General features: G+C 46.7%; 1 protein-coding gene across 1 annotated transcript in view; it reads right to left on the bottom strand.

Moving 5' to 3' along the window:
• The window catches only part of LOC143295964 (uncharacterized), a 14,930-nt gene extending 14,150 nt beyond the window's left edge, over window positions 1-780 (bottom strand). Inside the window, exon 1 of the mRNA XM_076607673.1 lies at window positions 691-780. Coding sequence (XP_076463788.1) covers window positions 691-697 — 7 coding nt within the window. The 5' untranslated portion in view covers window positions 698-780. The remainder of the gene's footprint in view (window positions 1-690) is intronic.
• Between the last annotated feature and the right edge of the window lie 14,163 nt (window positions 781-14,943).

Genomic DNA, 14,943 nt, shown 5'->3' with positions numbered 1-14,943 from the left:
ACACAAGTTACTGCCCAAACTGGAAAGAAAACGAGGGGGTGAGGATTATAGGCAGTCCGTCTTATCCTCCGGCAGCTGAACTGGGTTGTGAAGATTCCGACGAATCGCAGCGAACAAAAACCCGAGCTGTCCTGTCACGATGACTGACTCGGTGTTTCCCCAGTCACTTTCTGCCGTGACGTGCCATGGGCCCGAGCCCCCTTGATCTACCGAATTGTTACGTTCTCTCCTAACTTAATCAGCCACCCTCTCCACTTCACTGTGTTGTGCAATGCTAAGTGCAGAGAGCCCGGCCCGGCCGGCGGCTTTCAGTTACAGTCTGTCAGTTTTCGGCGACACCTGATTTCGTGACACAAAGCACAGTGCGTTAATTAACTCTCCGGTCTGTGTGTCAGTCGGTCGGTCTTCACAGCGCACTGTGGGTTGTGAACCGTTCACTAGCAATACCGCGATCAATGAGGCATAAAGACACAGCAAGGGTTTCAGATCAATTTTGCACACACCTTTGCGGAGCGACAAAACAAACAGACGTCGAGTCGACGTTTCAGACCCACGTGTGGGAGTTGTCCGCCCAGCGACGAACATGGGACGGCGTCACAGTCCGTTCACTGACAAATCATGCAGCTTTTCCACCACCCTCCACAGACAAATTACCACCATTAGAAAACAAAACAATCATCTTTAACTTACCGTTCATTTTGGCACTGAGAGCGAACACAAACACGTCTTTTTGCAACAGAAGCCAGACATTTAAATGGTGAAACAAGTTTGGACTTGCGATCCTTGTCGACCTTGAGAGGCGCGCTGTGATTGGCTGGCCACGCCTCGTCACTGTGTGTTTTGTGTGGCGCGTGCTCAGTGCTGTTGCTATCCGTCTTCTGTTTCTGCAGCCGCTGAAATACTGCTGCTCTCAGTTCACAACACCAAACGACAGCTGCTCTCAATACAACGTCGACTCACTAATACACATCCAAGCGATTTTCTCTTCCAACGCAGGAAGACACCATGTTTCTTTGGAAACTTTTTTTTTTACTTTCTCGAATGCACCACACCGAACCTTCGCGAAGTTTACAGCTATAAATAGATAAGGAATTTCCGACTTCGGTGGACGCTTGGTTTCCACGATGAAGTGTTGAATCCAATCACAGTTTGGCGAACCGGTTTCACAGCTGCAAAACGCTTCATCATGAACAAAATGGTAGCTCGAAACACCCCTCCAATCACAAGACTTTGTGAAGGGATTTGTGATTTGAGGAAGAAGAAGAAAAAGAAAAAGTTCTTCATGGTAGAAAAGTAATATAGGAAATTCCCGAAAATGCCGACAGATTTTATCTTACGTTTTACTTTCCGTGTGTGTGTGTGTGTGTGTGTGTGTGTGTGTGTGTGTGTGTGTGTGTGTGTGTGTGTGTGCGTGCGTGCGTGTATGCGCGCGCGCGCGCGAGTGTGTGTGTGTGTGTGTGTGTGTGTGTGTGTGTGTGTGTTGCTTGCAAAATGAATGCGGCGTGAATTGAATCACAGCAAGGCCCGGTGTGTGTGTGTGTGTGTGTGTGTGTGTGTGTGTGTGTGTGATTGCATGTGCTTATCAGTGTGTGTGTGCTGCGCATGCGTTTGTGTGTACATGTGTATGTGCGCGCGTGTGTATCTAAGTATGTGTGTGTGTTTTTCAGTCAGACATGTATGAGAATCAGTTTTTTTCAGTCCCACAAGTTCCAAGTAGAATGAACAAAACAAGACAATCTTACTTTTCAGTTTGGCATGCACTGTAACACACAGATACAGACAGACACACACACACGTCCGGAAATACGAAAGTCATTCTGGATAACATGGAGCTTTTTTCTTCATTAATTGTTGTCACTACAATGAAGAGCTGACAAAATCTCTTCTCGTTAGTCCTTTCAAATGAGTAAACAGGGAGATACTTTGTAATTTGTGTTTTCTAAAGGTATTATTGTTGTTGCTGTTTGGAGGGTTCAGTTGGTGTGGACCGGTTTTTATTGTCATTATCATGTTTTATGTGTGTATGTTCAGTTTCTGTGAAGGTGAAAAAAGCAACTTGACAACAACCAATTGTACAGCAACATGAGTCACTTCGCTGCTTGCATAGACTTCAATGCAGACTACATGTTTCATTGATACAAAACAAGATAAGCAACAACAACAAATAATCAGTATTAGGTAATGTATCTATCATTTCATTTGTTTATATGATTATTTACTATTTACCTATTTCATTGTTTCTTTCTTCATAACACATGATAGTTTTTTAGCATTTCAATCTTACACACCCAACAGTCTTGTTTTTATCATTCCGATTCGTATTCAGTCTTATTTATTATCATCACTGATAATATTCTAACGATCCGTTTAGTGTTTACTAACCGCCAGTTATCACACTACGTTGGTCGATATCAAAAGTTCCCACAATGGCTGTTCCAAAAAGCGGTGGGGAGCGGGGGAAAAGGGGGGCGGCGGGTATGACTGATCGGTTTCTCCCTTGAAAAATACATGTAATCGATTTCTAAGGAATCCGATCGGCTGTGCGCTTGTAGTTCCAGGAAATGAACCGTGGCAATTTCTAGTACTCAGTGTGTGTTCGGTCTCCCGGCAGTTTTCACTTTCCAGTTCTCCTTCTGCATGAATGGCGTCTTGTCACTTTCCGTTGTCATCGCTATAGATAAAAAAATAAAGTCATGAATCTCTCTCTCTCTCTCTCTCTTTCTCACACACACACAGCCTTTTTGAACTTTGACACGTGTCTGTTTTCATCTCTCTCTCTGGCTCTGTTTCTCTCCTCTAAATTTGTGTCGGTTTGTCTGCCTGTCCGTATCTGTATGTCTGTCTGTTTCTGTTCACCCACACACCACCTCTCCTTGCCAAAAGTTTGTTTCGGTGGCGGTGGGGGACGTGGGAAGGGTGTGGAAAGAGAAAGTTCTTGAGCACGTGAGGACAGACACACTTCAAGGGGCAAAGAAAAGAAAGTGCAACAACCTAGAATGAGAACGCGGTCACCGTTTAGAGAGAGAGAGAGAGAGAGAGAGAGAGACGGGGGTGCGGGGGGTGGGGGTGGGGTCAATTCATAGGCAGGACCTGACAGAAGAACACACACACACAGTGACAGGGGCACACACACACACACACACACACACACAACACACACACACCACACACACACACACACACACACACACACACACACACACTCACACAGAGATGTGTCCGAGTTTCTGTGTTTGTGTGCGTACACATCACACACATATAGACACACGAAAACGAAACACTCATTCCCCACATGTCACAGGTGTAAAGTACAAAAGTCCATTCCCACTTCCAGGAAATGCACATGCCGTTAACCATCTCAGCAGTGCATACACACAGGTTTTTCCTTGCCCGCTTTGCCGTTATTCTGCTGATGTTTTATAGGAAGGTGTGTGTGGGCGGTGGGGGAGGGGGCGGTGGGGGGGGGGGGAAGGGATTGGGAGGGGATGTAGTAATGTGCGAGATAGAGGGGTGGGGGGTTGGAGGGGAGGGGGCGGGGCGGGGGGAGGGAGGCAGGAGAGGAAGAAAGGAGTTTTATATCAGGGAGGGATGTGCGGGAATAGGGGGGTGTGGCAGGAGAAGAAGAGAGAGGCTGGGGGCATGTTGAGGACGGGAGGGGGAGGAAAGGGATTGGGAGGGGATGTGTTGGAGGGTGGTGGTGGTAGTGGCAGGAGATGAAGAGGGGATGTGGGGGATCATAGTGGCTGTGGGGGATATGGGAGGAAGAGGGGCATTGGGAGGGGGTGAGGGTGATGGGAAACAGGAGATGAAGAGAGAGATGGCCGGGGAGGGTATGTGGTGGTAGGGATGGGAATATGGGCACCCGGACATTTTTTTTTTAATCCAACAAGAAATTCCTTCTCAATTGGTGTTTGTTGTTGTTTTAAACATTTCTATTAACAAATTGTACACATATATGTCGATCAAAACATGAAACTGACAAAGAAACAAAAAGCAAACAAGCAAAGAAATAACTGAATAATGAAACATTCACGAGCTTGAACATAAAAACAAAAAGTGTGTGAGTGTGAGTGTGCGTGTGCGTGTGCATGTGTATGTTTACATGCCTGACTGAATGACACAGGAAACGAATGATGAGCGTCTAAAGGCAACTCTCAGACGGTTCTACCCTGGTAGGCAGTCTATTCTGAAACAGCCTATTGTGCAAACGATTCCGTGTTTGTAAAGCGATTAGATCTTGGTCTTTGACCAAAGATAGGCGCTCTGTATTTATCTATATCAAGCAATCAATGGAATGTTGGCCAATGCAAATATCTGCAAAGTAAGCATAAGGAAAGATCATACGGACTTGGCTCGTGACCAGAAATTCGCCCACACAAACTACTGCGTATAATCTGCTTTGCTGGTATAGTAGATCGGGGACGAGTCCTCTGATAGGACAGAACTTCGATGAAACTTTACCTTACAGGTAAGTCTCTATCGATGAAACCGAACCAAACCCGACCTATTCCAAACCAGTTTGATCCCACTGAGTTCTTAGAAACGTGTAGAAATGCTAATACACAAAACAGGTCATCGTTCTGATCTTTGTCCACTCTTCTCGGAATTCAGCACTAGTTCTCAGGTGTTTGGTGCTTGGCAGTGTACCAGCATTGACAGAAAAAGTGAGGTGAAAGAGAAACAGCGTGAACGTGGGAAGATGAATACTTTGAAAGCATGAAAAGAGTGTTACAAGGGGCACGCCCACACGCCTGAACTCAGTTGAATTCGCACGCCCGCGGGACAAGACAAGACAAAACAAAATTCTTTATTTTCTGGCGTGCTTTTTTTACGTCCAGTCCCCGCCATGAACAGGGTCTACACTACTACACTACTACAGTACATAAAGCCATACGCATGCCATGGTAACAACAATATACACAGAAAAAAAAGATAAGAAAGAAAGAAAAACACGCGCGCGTGCGCGCGCGCACACACACACACACACACACACACACACACACACACACAAACACACACGTACGCATGCACGCACGCACCCACCCACCCACACATAGGCACAAGCATAGTGTTGATAAAATACACTGCAAAAAGAAACATAAAGAACACCCTCCGCACGCCCCCCCCCCCCCAACCCTTTCCCCCCCTCACACACACACACACACACACACACACACACAGGCACACGCATGGGAGATTGAGAGAGGAGGGTGTGCGGGTGAGTAGACAGACACAAAGCAACAGTAGGAAAGACAGAGAGAGACAGCCCAACAGACAAGTCGAAATCGAATTAGAAACTTTTATTTTCATTGAAGGAAAAGGAATAAGCACTTATTGGCTTATATTCACCATACCCTTGTTAAGAAAATCTATAAATTAGTCCAGGAGAAAGAAAAAAAAGAGGAGGAAAACAAGTAGACACATGCATATCGCATGGCAACAAAATCAACAACAATAATAATAAAATAATAAGAAATAAATAAAAAGATGAATAACATAGTAATACACAACTCTCCACACAAATATAGTTCGCGCACGCGAGAATGCGAGAGGGGATGAAGAAAGTAATGAAAGAAGTAAGGGTTAGCGATGGAGAGAGAGAGATAAGAGAGACGGGGTCGAGAGACAGAGAGAGAGGGGAGTGGGCGTGGGGGTGGGGGGTGGGGTTATACAAAGACAGAAAGAGAGAGAGTGAGACAGAGAGAAAGTCAGAGACAGAGAAAGAGACAAGGACACTGATAATGCCTCATTTGTCTTTTCTATCTCAGAGACAGAGACAGAGACAAGGACATTGATAATGCCTCATTTGTCTTTTCTATCTCAGAGACAGAGACAGAGACAAGGACATTGATAATGCCTCATTTGTCTTTTCTATCTCAGTAGTTTCAAAGACCCATAAAACTTCGCTCTGATATTTGATGTTTATATGATACGGGCTTTTGAAGACAGCAGGACAGGAATTTACTTGTCTTCTTAAGATTAATTAAAACATAACCACAGAGAGGCACAATGGCACAGAGAGGGAATGGGATATGATCGAAACTTCAATTTTCGTTTCAGTTTCACTGAAGCGTCAAAATGTTACAAACTGATTCTACAGTAACAACATATCTGCTAAAAAAAAAAGAAGAAGAAACACACACACACACACACCAAAACAACAACACCACACACACACACACACACACACACACACACACACTTTCGCTTGTGTATATATACAAAAGCACACAGACGAAAAGGATTTCTCTGTGTGTGTGTGTGTGTGTGTTTTGTTTGTTTTCTTTCGGTTAGTTAGTAGCCTGTTAAATGCTTTGAGAAAATGTTTGCAATGCTGCTCTGATCGAGTGCACGGGCAAACGATAACAGTATGAACAGTCATTACAGATACACTGAGGTGCAATAAAAAGATGGCTTTATCTTCGGAACATTCACACATTACCGGCACACATTATCCATGTGATGAAAGGTGATCCGTCAGGTCTTGTGGAAAACGCAGCGATACCATGATCGCAGAGTCATACAAACTGACCTGCCAGTCTCAAGGGGGATGATATAACAAAAGTGAGGTACGACAGTTTCAGTTTCAGTTTCAGTAGCTCAAGGAGGCGTCACTGCGTTCGGACAAATCCATATACGCTACACCACATCTGCCAAGCAGATGCCTGACCAGCAGCGTAACCCAACGCGCTTAGTCAGGCCTTGAGAAAAAAGAAGTGAATAAATAATAGATAAGCTTACATAAATTAAATAAATAAATAAATATATAAAAAGGTAGTAGTAATAATAATAATAGTAAAATAATAATAATAATAATAATAATAAATAAATAAATACCGAGGTACGACAGCCTAAGTACAGCCCTCAGATCAGCAGCCTAAGTACAGCCCTCAGATCAGCAGCCTAAGTACAGCCCTCAGATCAGCAGCCTAAGTACAGCCCTCAGATCAGCAGGTAGGGCAGGTAGAGAACATCATCCACAGAAGCAGGTAAGAGAAACAGTCCCCTGATGAGGTCAGCCTTTCCGTGCCATAGGGTCCTTAATTACAGGGACCCCCCTATTCTCACGGCACCGTTTATGTCACGTGCCGTTTGAGGTGGAGCCGATTCGATGCCACAGAGCGGTGATCACACTCATCAAGCCCCCCCACCCCCAACTCGTCCCCCCTCACACCTCCCCCCGTCTCCACCCCTCACCCCCCCCCCTCTCCCTGGTCGTCTCCCAGGCTGTCGATCCTCCCAGTGAAAAAAAGTGTCCCAGACAAGTCTACATTTATAACAGCTATAAGATCTAAAAACAAAAATTGAATCAACTAGACCATGATGCATTGATACAACAACAAACAAACAAACACACACACACACACACACACACACACACACACACACACAGAGAAAGCGGGAGGGGAGGGGGTTGGGTGAAAGATTAAGAGGTTACCCTTGTGTAGCAAGCAGTCCATGCGCTGTTGAAAAGAATCAAGGAGTTCAATTAAATCACTCTATAGTGTAGGTGCATACTTAACAAGCGAGTATGTGTGCGCGCGTGTGTGGATGGGAGGGGGCGGGAGGTGCACGTGTGTGTGTGTGTGTGTGTGTGTGTGTGTGTGTGTGTGTGTGTGTGTGTGTGTGTGCCGGCTTGGTATTTCCCCACCAGTAAGCTGCGAGAGGGTGAAGAGAGAACCTGTCGCTGGCTCGTGTATAAGTTTTGTTTCCATTATCTATTGACCTTTTTTGCATTTATCACGTGTTTCTCTTTAAACAAAAACAAAGGAAACCACAGTTGTTTAGCTTTTCTTTTTCTTTTTTTCTTCTTTTTTTTTTTTTTTTAATAACAAAGCTAACTGCCTGCTGCAGAGTATCATTGACAAAGAAGAAAAAATCGGCAAAAGTAGATTTGGTTTGGGGGTGTTGTTGGTGTTTCACACCGCTTGTGACATGGCCGTGCAGATCACTTCTAACTTTGATGGTTGGCGATAAAGCCTTCTCAATGCTGGGTGATCACCCCAGCTCTGGGCCCCACCTCTTCCAAAAGACACCGGCAGTTTTCTCTCAGTTCGTTGGCGGTCTGTCAACCTGGACAAGCTGTCGCACCAGACCAGACATCGAGTTTGTATTTGTATTTGTATTTCTTTTTATCACGACAGATTTCTCTGTGTGAAATTCGGGCTGCTCTCCCCAGGGAGAGCACGTCGCTACACTACAGCGCCACCCATTTTTTTTGTATTTTTTTCCTGCGTGCGGTTTTATTTGCTTTTCCTATCGAAGTGGATTTTTCTACAGAATTTTGCCAGGAACAATCCTTTTGTTGCCGTGGGTTCTTTTACGTGCGCGAAGTGCATGCTGCACACGGGACCTCGGTTTATCGTCTCATCCGAATGACTAGCGTCCAGACCACCACTCAAGGTCTAGTGGAGGGGGAGAAAATATCGGCGGCTGAGCCGTGATTCGAACCTGCGCGCTCAGATTCTCTCGTTTCCTAGGCGGACGCGTTACCTCTAGGCCATCACTAGGCTATCGTCCTAACCTGGTGTTTCTTCCTTAACTGGGCGTGTACCTGATACATGCTTTGTTTAAACGAATACTGTAAGTTCACTGATTTGGGTAAACTTTTGGCACCTGTAAATAAACTGAGATATTTGACGCCTTTCATTTTTATTTATTCATTTTTTGTTTTGTTCGTGGGCTATAACTGTCACATTCATTTGTATATACTAATGGACTTTTATGTGTAGGACCCGGTTTTTACTCAGCCATAATTATTGGCAGCCATAATCCGTTTTCGGGGGTTGAAACCTTATCAGTTCAGTCAAAGGCGATTTAACACAGATTAACGACACACACCACACAATCTGAATGACTTGTCCTTTCATCCTGAAAGCGAGTGCAAGGCGACTGGACAAACCACACGTGGTGGATACAAGTAACCAACGAAGAGGGAGAGAATTCACTCTCGAATTTACAGCCACAGAAGGACAGCAGGCCAGTTGGGAACTACACCAGACATGCCCAGAGATAACACTGTTATGTGTGGTACAGGATACGTCGTTGGTGTACGAACAACTAATGCATCTGTTGTGTGCGTGGTGTTGATTTCAACAGTTACGGAGGGGAGAACACAGGGTTATCTCTCTTCTCGTCACTCACTGTTCGCTTTTATCGAAGCAGGCAGACGTAACCCCCGTTTGACTCGAGCCTCTATCTCTCTTTCCCGCGGCTCCACTATACCACCACCACCGCAATCTCTTTCCCGGCTCCACTATACCACCACCACCACAATCTCTTTCCCGGCTCCACTATACCACCACTATCACCACCACCACATAGACAAAAACCGTCCTTACAGAGCAGAGGGGAAAAAAAGAAGAGAGCGAGAGAGAGGGAGAGGGGGGGGGGGGAGGGGGGTGGTGGAGGAAGAGAGAGAGATACATAGAGAGAGAGAAACAGAGACAGAGAGAGACGAGAGAGAGACAGAGAGGGACAGAGCGAGAGACAGAGACAGAGAGAAGGGGTGGTGTGTGCTACAGTTGTGATGAACTCGGTCAGCAGTATACTGAACAGCTTGCAGTCGCACAAACAACTTGATTTAAAATGAATTAATCTTATATAGTACAGGTTTACTGAGGTGGAAGCTGTTAATTATGGCAAAACCACCTCTCCTCCTCCTCCTCTCCATGCTCGCCCCTACCCGCCGACAACCCTCTCCCCCGAACACACACACACACACACACACACACGCACACACACATACACACACACACACACACACACATACACACATACACACACACACACACACACACACACACACACACACACACACACACATACTGATCCACTCCATGTTTCAAGTTTAGTAAACTAATCCTTGATGTGCCGTTGTGACTCACTGACGTAGGTCTTGGCTTGTGTGCAAACACCAATAAAAATTTAAGCACAACAAAATCAGACTTCCTGTCTGCTGGTCCTCTGTCAGTGTGAGGAGGCACGGGGATCGCGATGGGGACACACAATAGGGACATGGGAAGTGAAACAAAAAAATAGGGACACTTAGTGACAAGGACATGCAGAGAAAGTGTCACTTAGTGACGAGATACATAATTATAGACAAGGACACATAGACACAGGGACACTCAGAAACGGGATATATATATATATATATATATATATATCTAGAAAGGGACACACACACAGAGGGATACCCAGACAGGATACATACAGACAGGGACACAGAGAGAGGGACACTCAGAGACAGGATACATACAGACAGGGACAGAGAGAGAGGGATACCCAGACAGGATACATACAGACAGGGACACAGAGAGAGGGACACCCAGACATGATACATACAGACAGGGACACAGAGAGAGGGACACTCAGAGACAGGATACATACAGACAGGGACACAGAGAGAGACACTCGGAGACTGGATACATACAGACAGGGACAGAGAGAGAGAGAGAGACATCCAGAAACAGGATACATACAGACAGGGACACAGATAGAGACACTCGGAGACTGGATACATATAGACAGGGACACACAGAGAGAGGGATACCCAGAGACAGGATACATACAGACAGGGACACAGAGAGAGAGACACTCAGAGACGGATACATACAGACAGGGACACAGAGTGAGAGACACTCAGAGACGGATACATATAGACAGGGACAAATAGTGATACCCTGAGGCGGGATACGTATAGGCAGGGACAGAGAGAGAGAGAGAGGTGGATACCCAGAGACAGGATACATACAGACAGGGACAGAGAGAGAGAGAGAGAGAGAGAGAGAGAGAGAGAGAGAGAGAGACTCAGAGACGGATACATATAGTCAGGGACACAGAGTAAGAGACACTCAGAGACGGATACATATAGACAGGGACACAGAGTAAGAGACACTCAGAGACGGATACGTATAGACATGGACACAGAGAGAGAGGGATACCCAGAGACAGGATACATACAGACAGGGACATACAGAGCGAGAGACACCCAGAGACGGATACATATAGACAGGGACACAGAGAGAGAGAGACACTCGGAGACTGGATACATATAGACAGGGACACAGAGAGAGAGACACTCAGAGACGGATACATATAGACAGGGACACAGAGTGAGAGACACTCAGAGACGGATACATATAGACATGGACAAATAGTGATACCCTGAGGCGGGATACGTATAGGCAGGGACAGAGAGAGAGAGAGAGAGAGAGAGAGAGAGAGAGAGAGAGAGAGAGAGAGACACTCAGAGAGCGGGATACCCAGACAGGATACATACAGACAGGGACACCGAGAGAGGGACACTCAGAGACGGATACATATAGACATGTACAAATAGTGATACCCTGAGGCGGGATACATACAGACAGGGACAGAGAGAGAGTGACACCCAGAGACAGGATACATACAGACAGGGACACACAGAGAGAGAGAGAGAGAGAGAGAGAGAGAGAGAGAGAGAGAGAGAGGGACACTCAGAGACGGTTACATGCAGACAGGGACAGAGAGAGAGAGAGACACTCAGAGACGGATACATATAGACAGGGACACAGAGCGAGAGACAGAGACGGATACGTACAGACAGGGACACACAGAGAGAGGGATACCCAGAGACAGGATACATACAGACAGGGACACAGAGAGAGAGAGACACTCGGAGACTGGATACATATAGACAGGGACACAGAGAGAGAGACACTCAGAGACAGGATACATACAGACAGGGACACAGAGAGAGAGAGACACTCGGAGACTGGATACATACAGACAGGGACACAGAGAGATGGACACTCAGAGACGGATACATATAGACAGGGACACACAGAGAGGGACACTCAGAGACGGATACTTATAGATAGGGACAGCTAGGGATACTCTGAGGCGGGATACGTATAGACAGGGACACACACACAGAGGGACACACGTAGACAGGGACACTCTGAGATGGGATAAATGAAGACAGAGACACATAGAAACGAGATACATATAGACGGAGATCTTGAGACGGGACACATGTAGACAGGGACACGCAGAGACACGGGGACACACAGAGGGACAAAGAAAAGCGACAAGAAAAGACGTTGATAATACATCATTTATTTTTCTATATTGCTAATTTCAATGATTCATAAAACGTAGCTCTGACAGTAGAGACGTGGCCGCATGGAGACTGGAAACAACAACAGGGACCCCCAGAAAAAGGACACACAGATGAGGGCAAACTAATGCGCACACACAGAGATAGACACGTGCAGGCGACAGTGAAAAATAAAGAAACAGAAAGAGGGACACATAGAAAAACGAACACATACAGACAGACACACAGGACGGCCAGAAACAAAAACAGAGTCACACAGAGATGGACACACGTCGAGACACACGTCGAGACACACAAAGAGAAAGGAGGCACACATAGAATCGAGGGGCAGTTAAAGCCGCCCCCTTTGCTATCGTCATTTCACACTACAGAACGCACGGCTCTAACGGAAGTCACCGTCCTCTCCAGTAACACCACAGTTACCGCACAGCTGTTAATGACTAACAGTGATACAGATTCAATTCACACTGACTGAACAATGGCGGGGCTATAAAAGTTGTTTGGTGTCAGCCCAGTGTCCGTTGAGGGAATCGGGGATTGGGAATTGGGGGTGGCGACGGGAGGAGAGGCGGGGGCCATATAACTGTATCCTGAATATATGTTCGTCTAAGGGAGGACCATCACCGTTTGTGGAGGTGTGTGGGTGAGGGAGCAGGTTTATCTGAAGGGTAAACACAACACAGAGCTGCCATGCATGTACTCCTCTTTTCCAGTCGCTGGAACTGATGCCGTCACGCCCCTCACGCGCGTGTATAATTATAACAACCATAGGTCTATAATCACCTGTTGTCAGCTTTCTTGATTTATTGATTCTGGACAGTTGATTGTCTACCTCCTTCCCCTCGCTTTGGCTCCCCCTGCTCCCCCAAACCCCACCCTCTCACTCACTCTTCGTCTAAGACACGCACGCACGCGCTCGTGTACAAACACATACACATGCACACGCGCGGGTACACATGGTTTCAAGCACACGTGCATGCAATGTCAAAGCTGACACACACAATTTCAGCTTCCACAATGACAACAACGACATATTGTGCGGTACTTTACTCTCTCTCCCGTCCCCCTCCCCCTTCCTCAACGCCTCCCCCTCCCTACCAACACACATAAACATCCTCCCACAAAGCTCCCACTTAGTTCTTCCCCTCCCTTCTAAACCCGCCCAGATAATTGACAGTCACAACAACCAGCATACATAATATAAACCCCGTTTGTTTCGAGCCATATCTCGCTTTCCCATCTGCACCACACCACAGGAACCATCCAGCTCAATTCACGGCGTGTCACCGCGCGAACGAACACTCTCGCCGTTCTGACGAACAGTTGACGCTCACGCGCCACCCCGATAATGATAGGTCTGCCAGGAGCGGAAAACGAGGAGTAACTGAGTTATCGCCCCGTCCCGGTGGCGGCGACACCTGTCGCTCTCACACCTGGGCGTCGTTCCTTTGATGTTTCCTCCCTTCTCAACCCTTCGCCCTCTGCTCTTTTCCCCCCCTCCCTTTTTACCTTGCTCCGGTCTACGTGTCACCGGACAAGGAAGACAGAAGGGTAGGTGGAGGTGAAGTATGGGGAGAAGGGAAGGAGAACATGGCGGTAGTGGGTGGTGGGGAGGGGCACTGATTTGAAGACGGGGGGTTAGAGGAACTACGGGGAAGGCGTTGCCGCTTATCACGTGTCAACAAGAGTAACAGCTCAAGTTACAGAGGAACACGAACAAGGACACTGGATGGGGGAGGGGATAGGGGGGGGAGAAAGTTGGGTTGAAAAGTAGAGATGACGTGATGGCCAAATGAACATGTGCTGATGGGGGGTGGGGGGGGGGGGTGGGGGGGGGGGGGCGGGAGGAAACTGCTGAAAATCGTCCATCTCTGCCTTGGTTGCGCCATGCATGGGCGTTGACTGCGCCATGAATTATTTTTGTTGGTTTGTTTTTGTTGGTTCGTTTTTGTTTTTGTTTTATCTTGCAGATGATGTCATTCTTCTGTCTGACGCTACTGTTGGCTTGCAAAACGAGTTACCACCCTTTAAGAGGAAGCTGGCCGTTTTCACATGACGGGATGTTCTCTCTCTCTCTCTCTCTCTCTCACACACACACACACAGAGGTGTAGGGGAAGGGAGACAGATAGATGCACAGAAAGACAGATAAGGACAGATGCAGACAGACTGAGAGGGACAGAGAGACAGACAGACAGACATGGGGAGATAAGACAGAAACAGCGGCAGTCCGACAAACACAAAATACAGCCGTCAAGATACCGTGGAAATACCCTTCGTGACGACGGTGAGCCTAAATACACTGAACGTCAGTGGTTCACAAGAACCAGAATGATCATGCCATTTTACTTTTTCTTCAAGCGACAACACTAATCGTGACTGCAGAGAAAGAGATGACAGAGAGACACACAGAAAGGGAGAGGGGGAGAAGGGGGCAGATAGATAGATAAATAGATAGATAGTTTAGAAAGCGATAGATAGACAGACTGGTTGATTGATAGCCTGAGAGAGAGAGGGGGGGGGGGAAGACACATAGAGACACAGGGCGAGAGAGAGAGAGAGATGGAGAAAGTCAGATTGGGACAGAGAGACAGAGACGCAAAAACAGTAAGAGAAAGTGGAGGAGATAGAAAGAAAGACTGAACGAGAGAGAGAGAGACAGACAGACAGACAGACAGATAGAGATACATATTCAGAATGGTGAGAAAGAAAAAGAACAGACCGACTGACACACACACACACACACACACACACACACACACACACACACACTATTGTTCAACACAGCGGAAATGGACAAGCGCCCAGTTTCAAGAAGACACTTCCGCGCGTGACTTACTTG

This window comes from Babylonia areolata, chromosome 21, assembly GCF_041734735.1.
Source record: "Babylonia areolata isolate BAREFJ2019XMU chromosome 21, ASM4173473v1, whole genome shotgun sequence".
In the NCBI taxonomy this organism is placed as follows: Eukaryota; Metazoa; Mollusca; class Gastropoda; order Neogastropoda; family Buccinidae; genus Babylonia; species Babylonia areolata.
The sequence above is the reverse complement of the archived record's forward strand: the minus strand, read 5'-3'. Positions and strand labels throughout refer to the sequence as shown.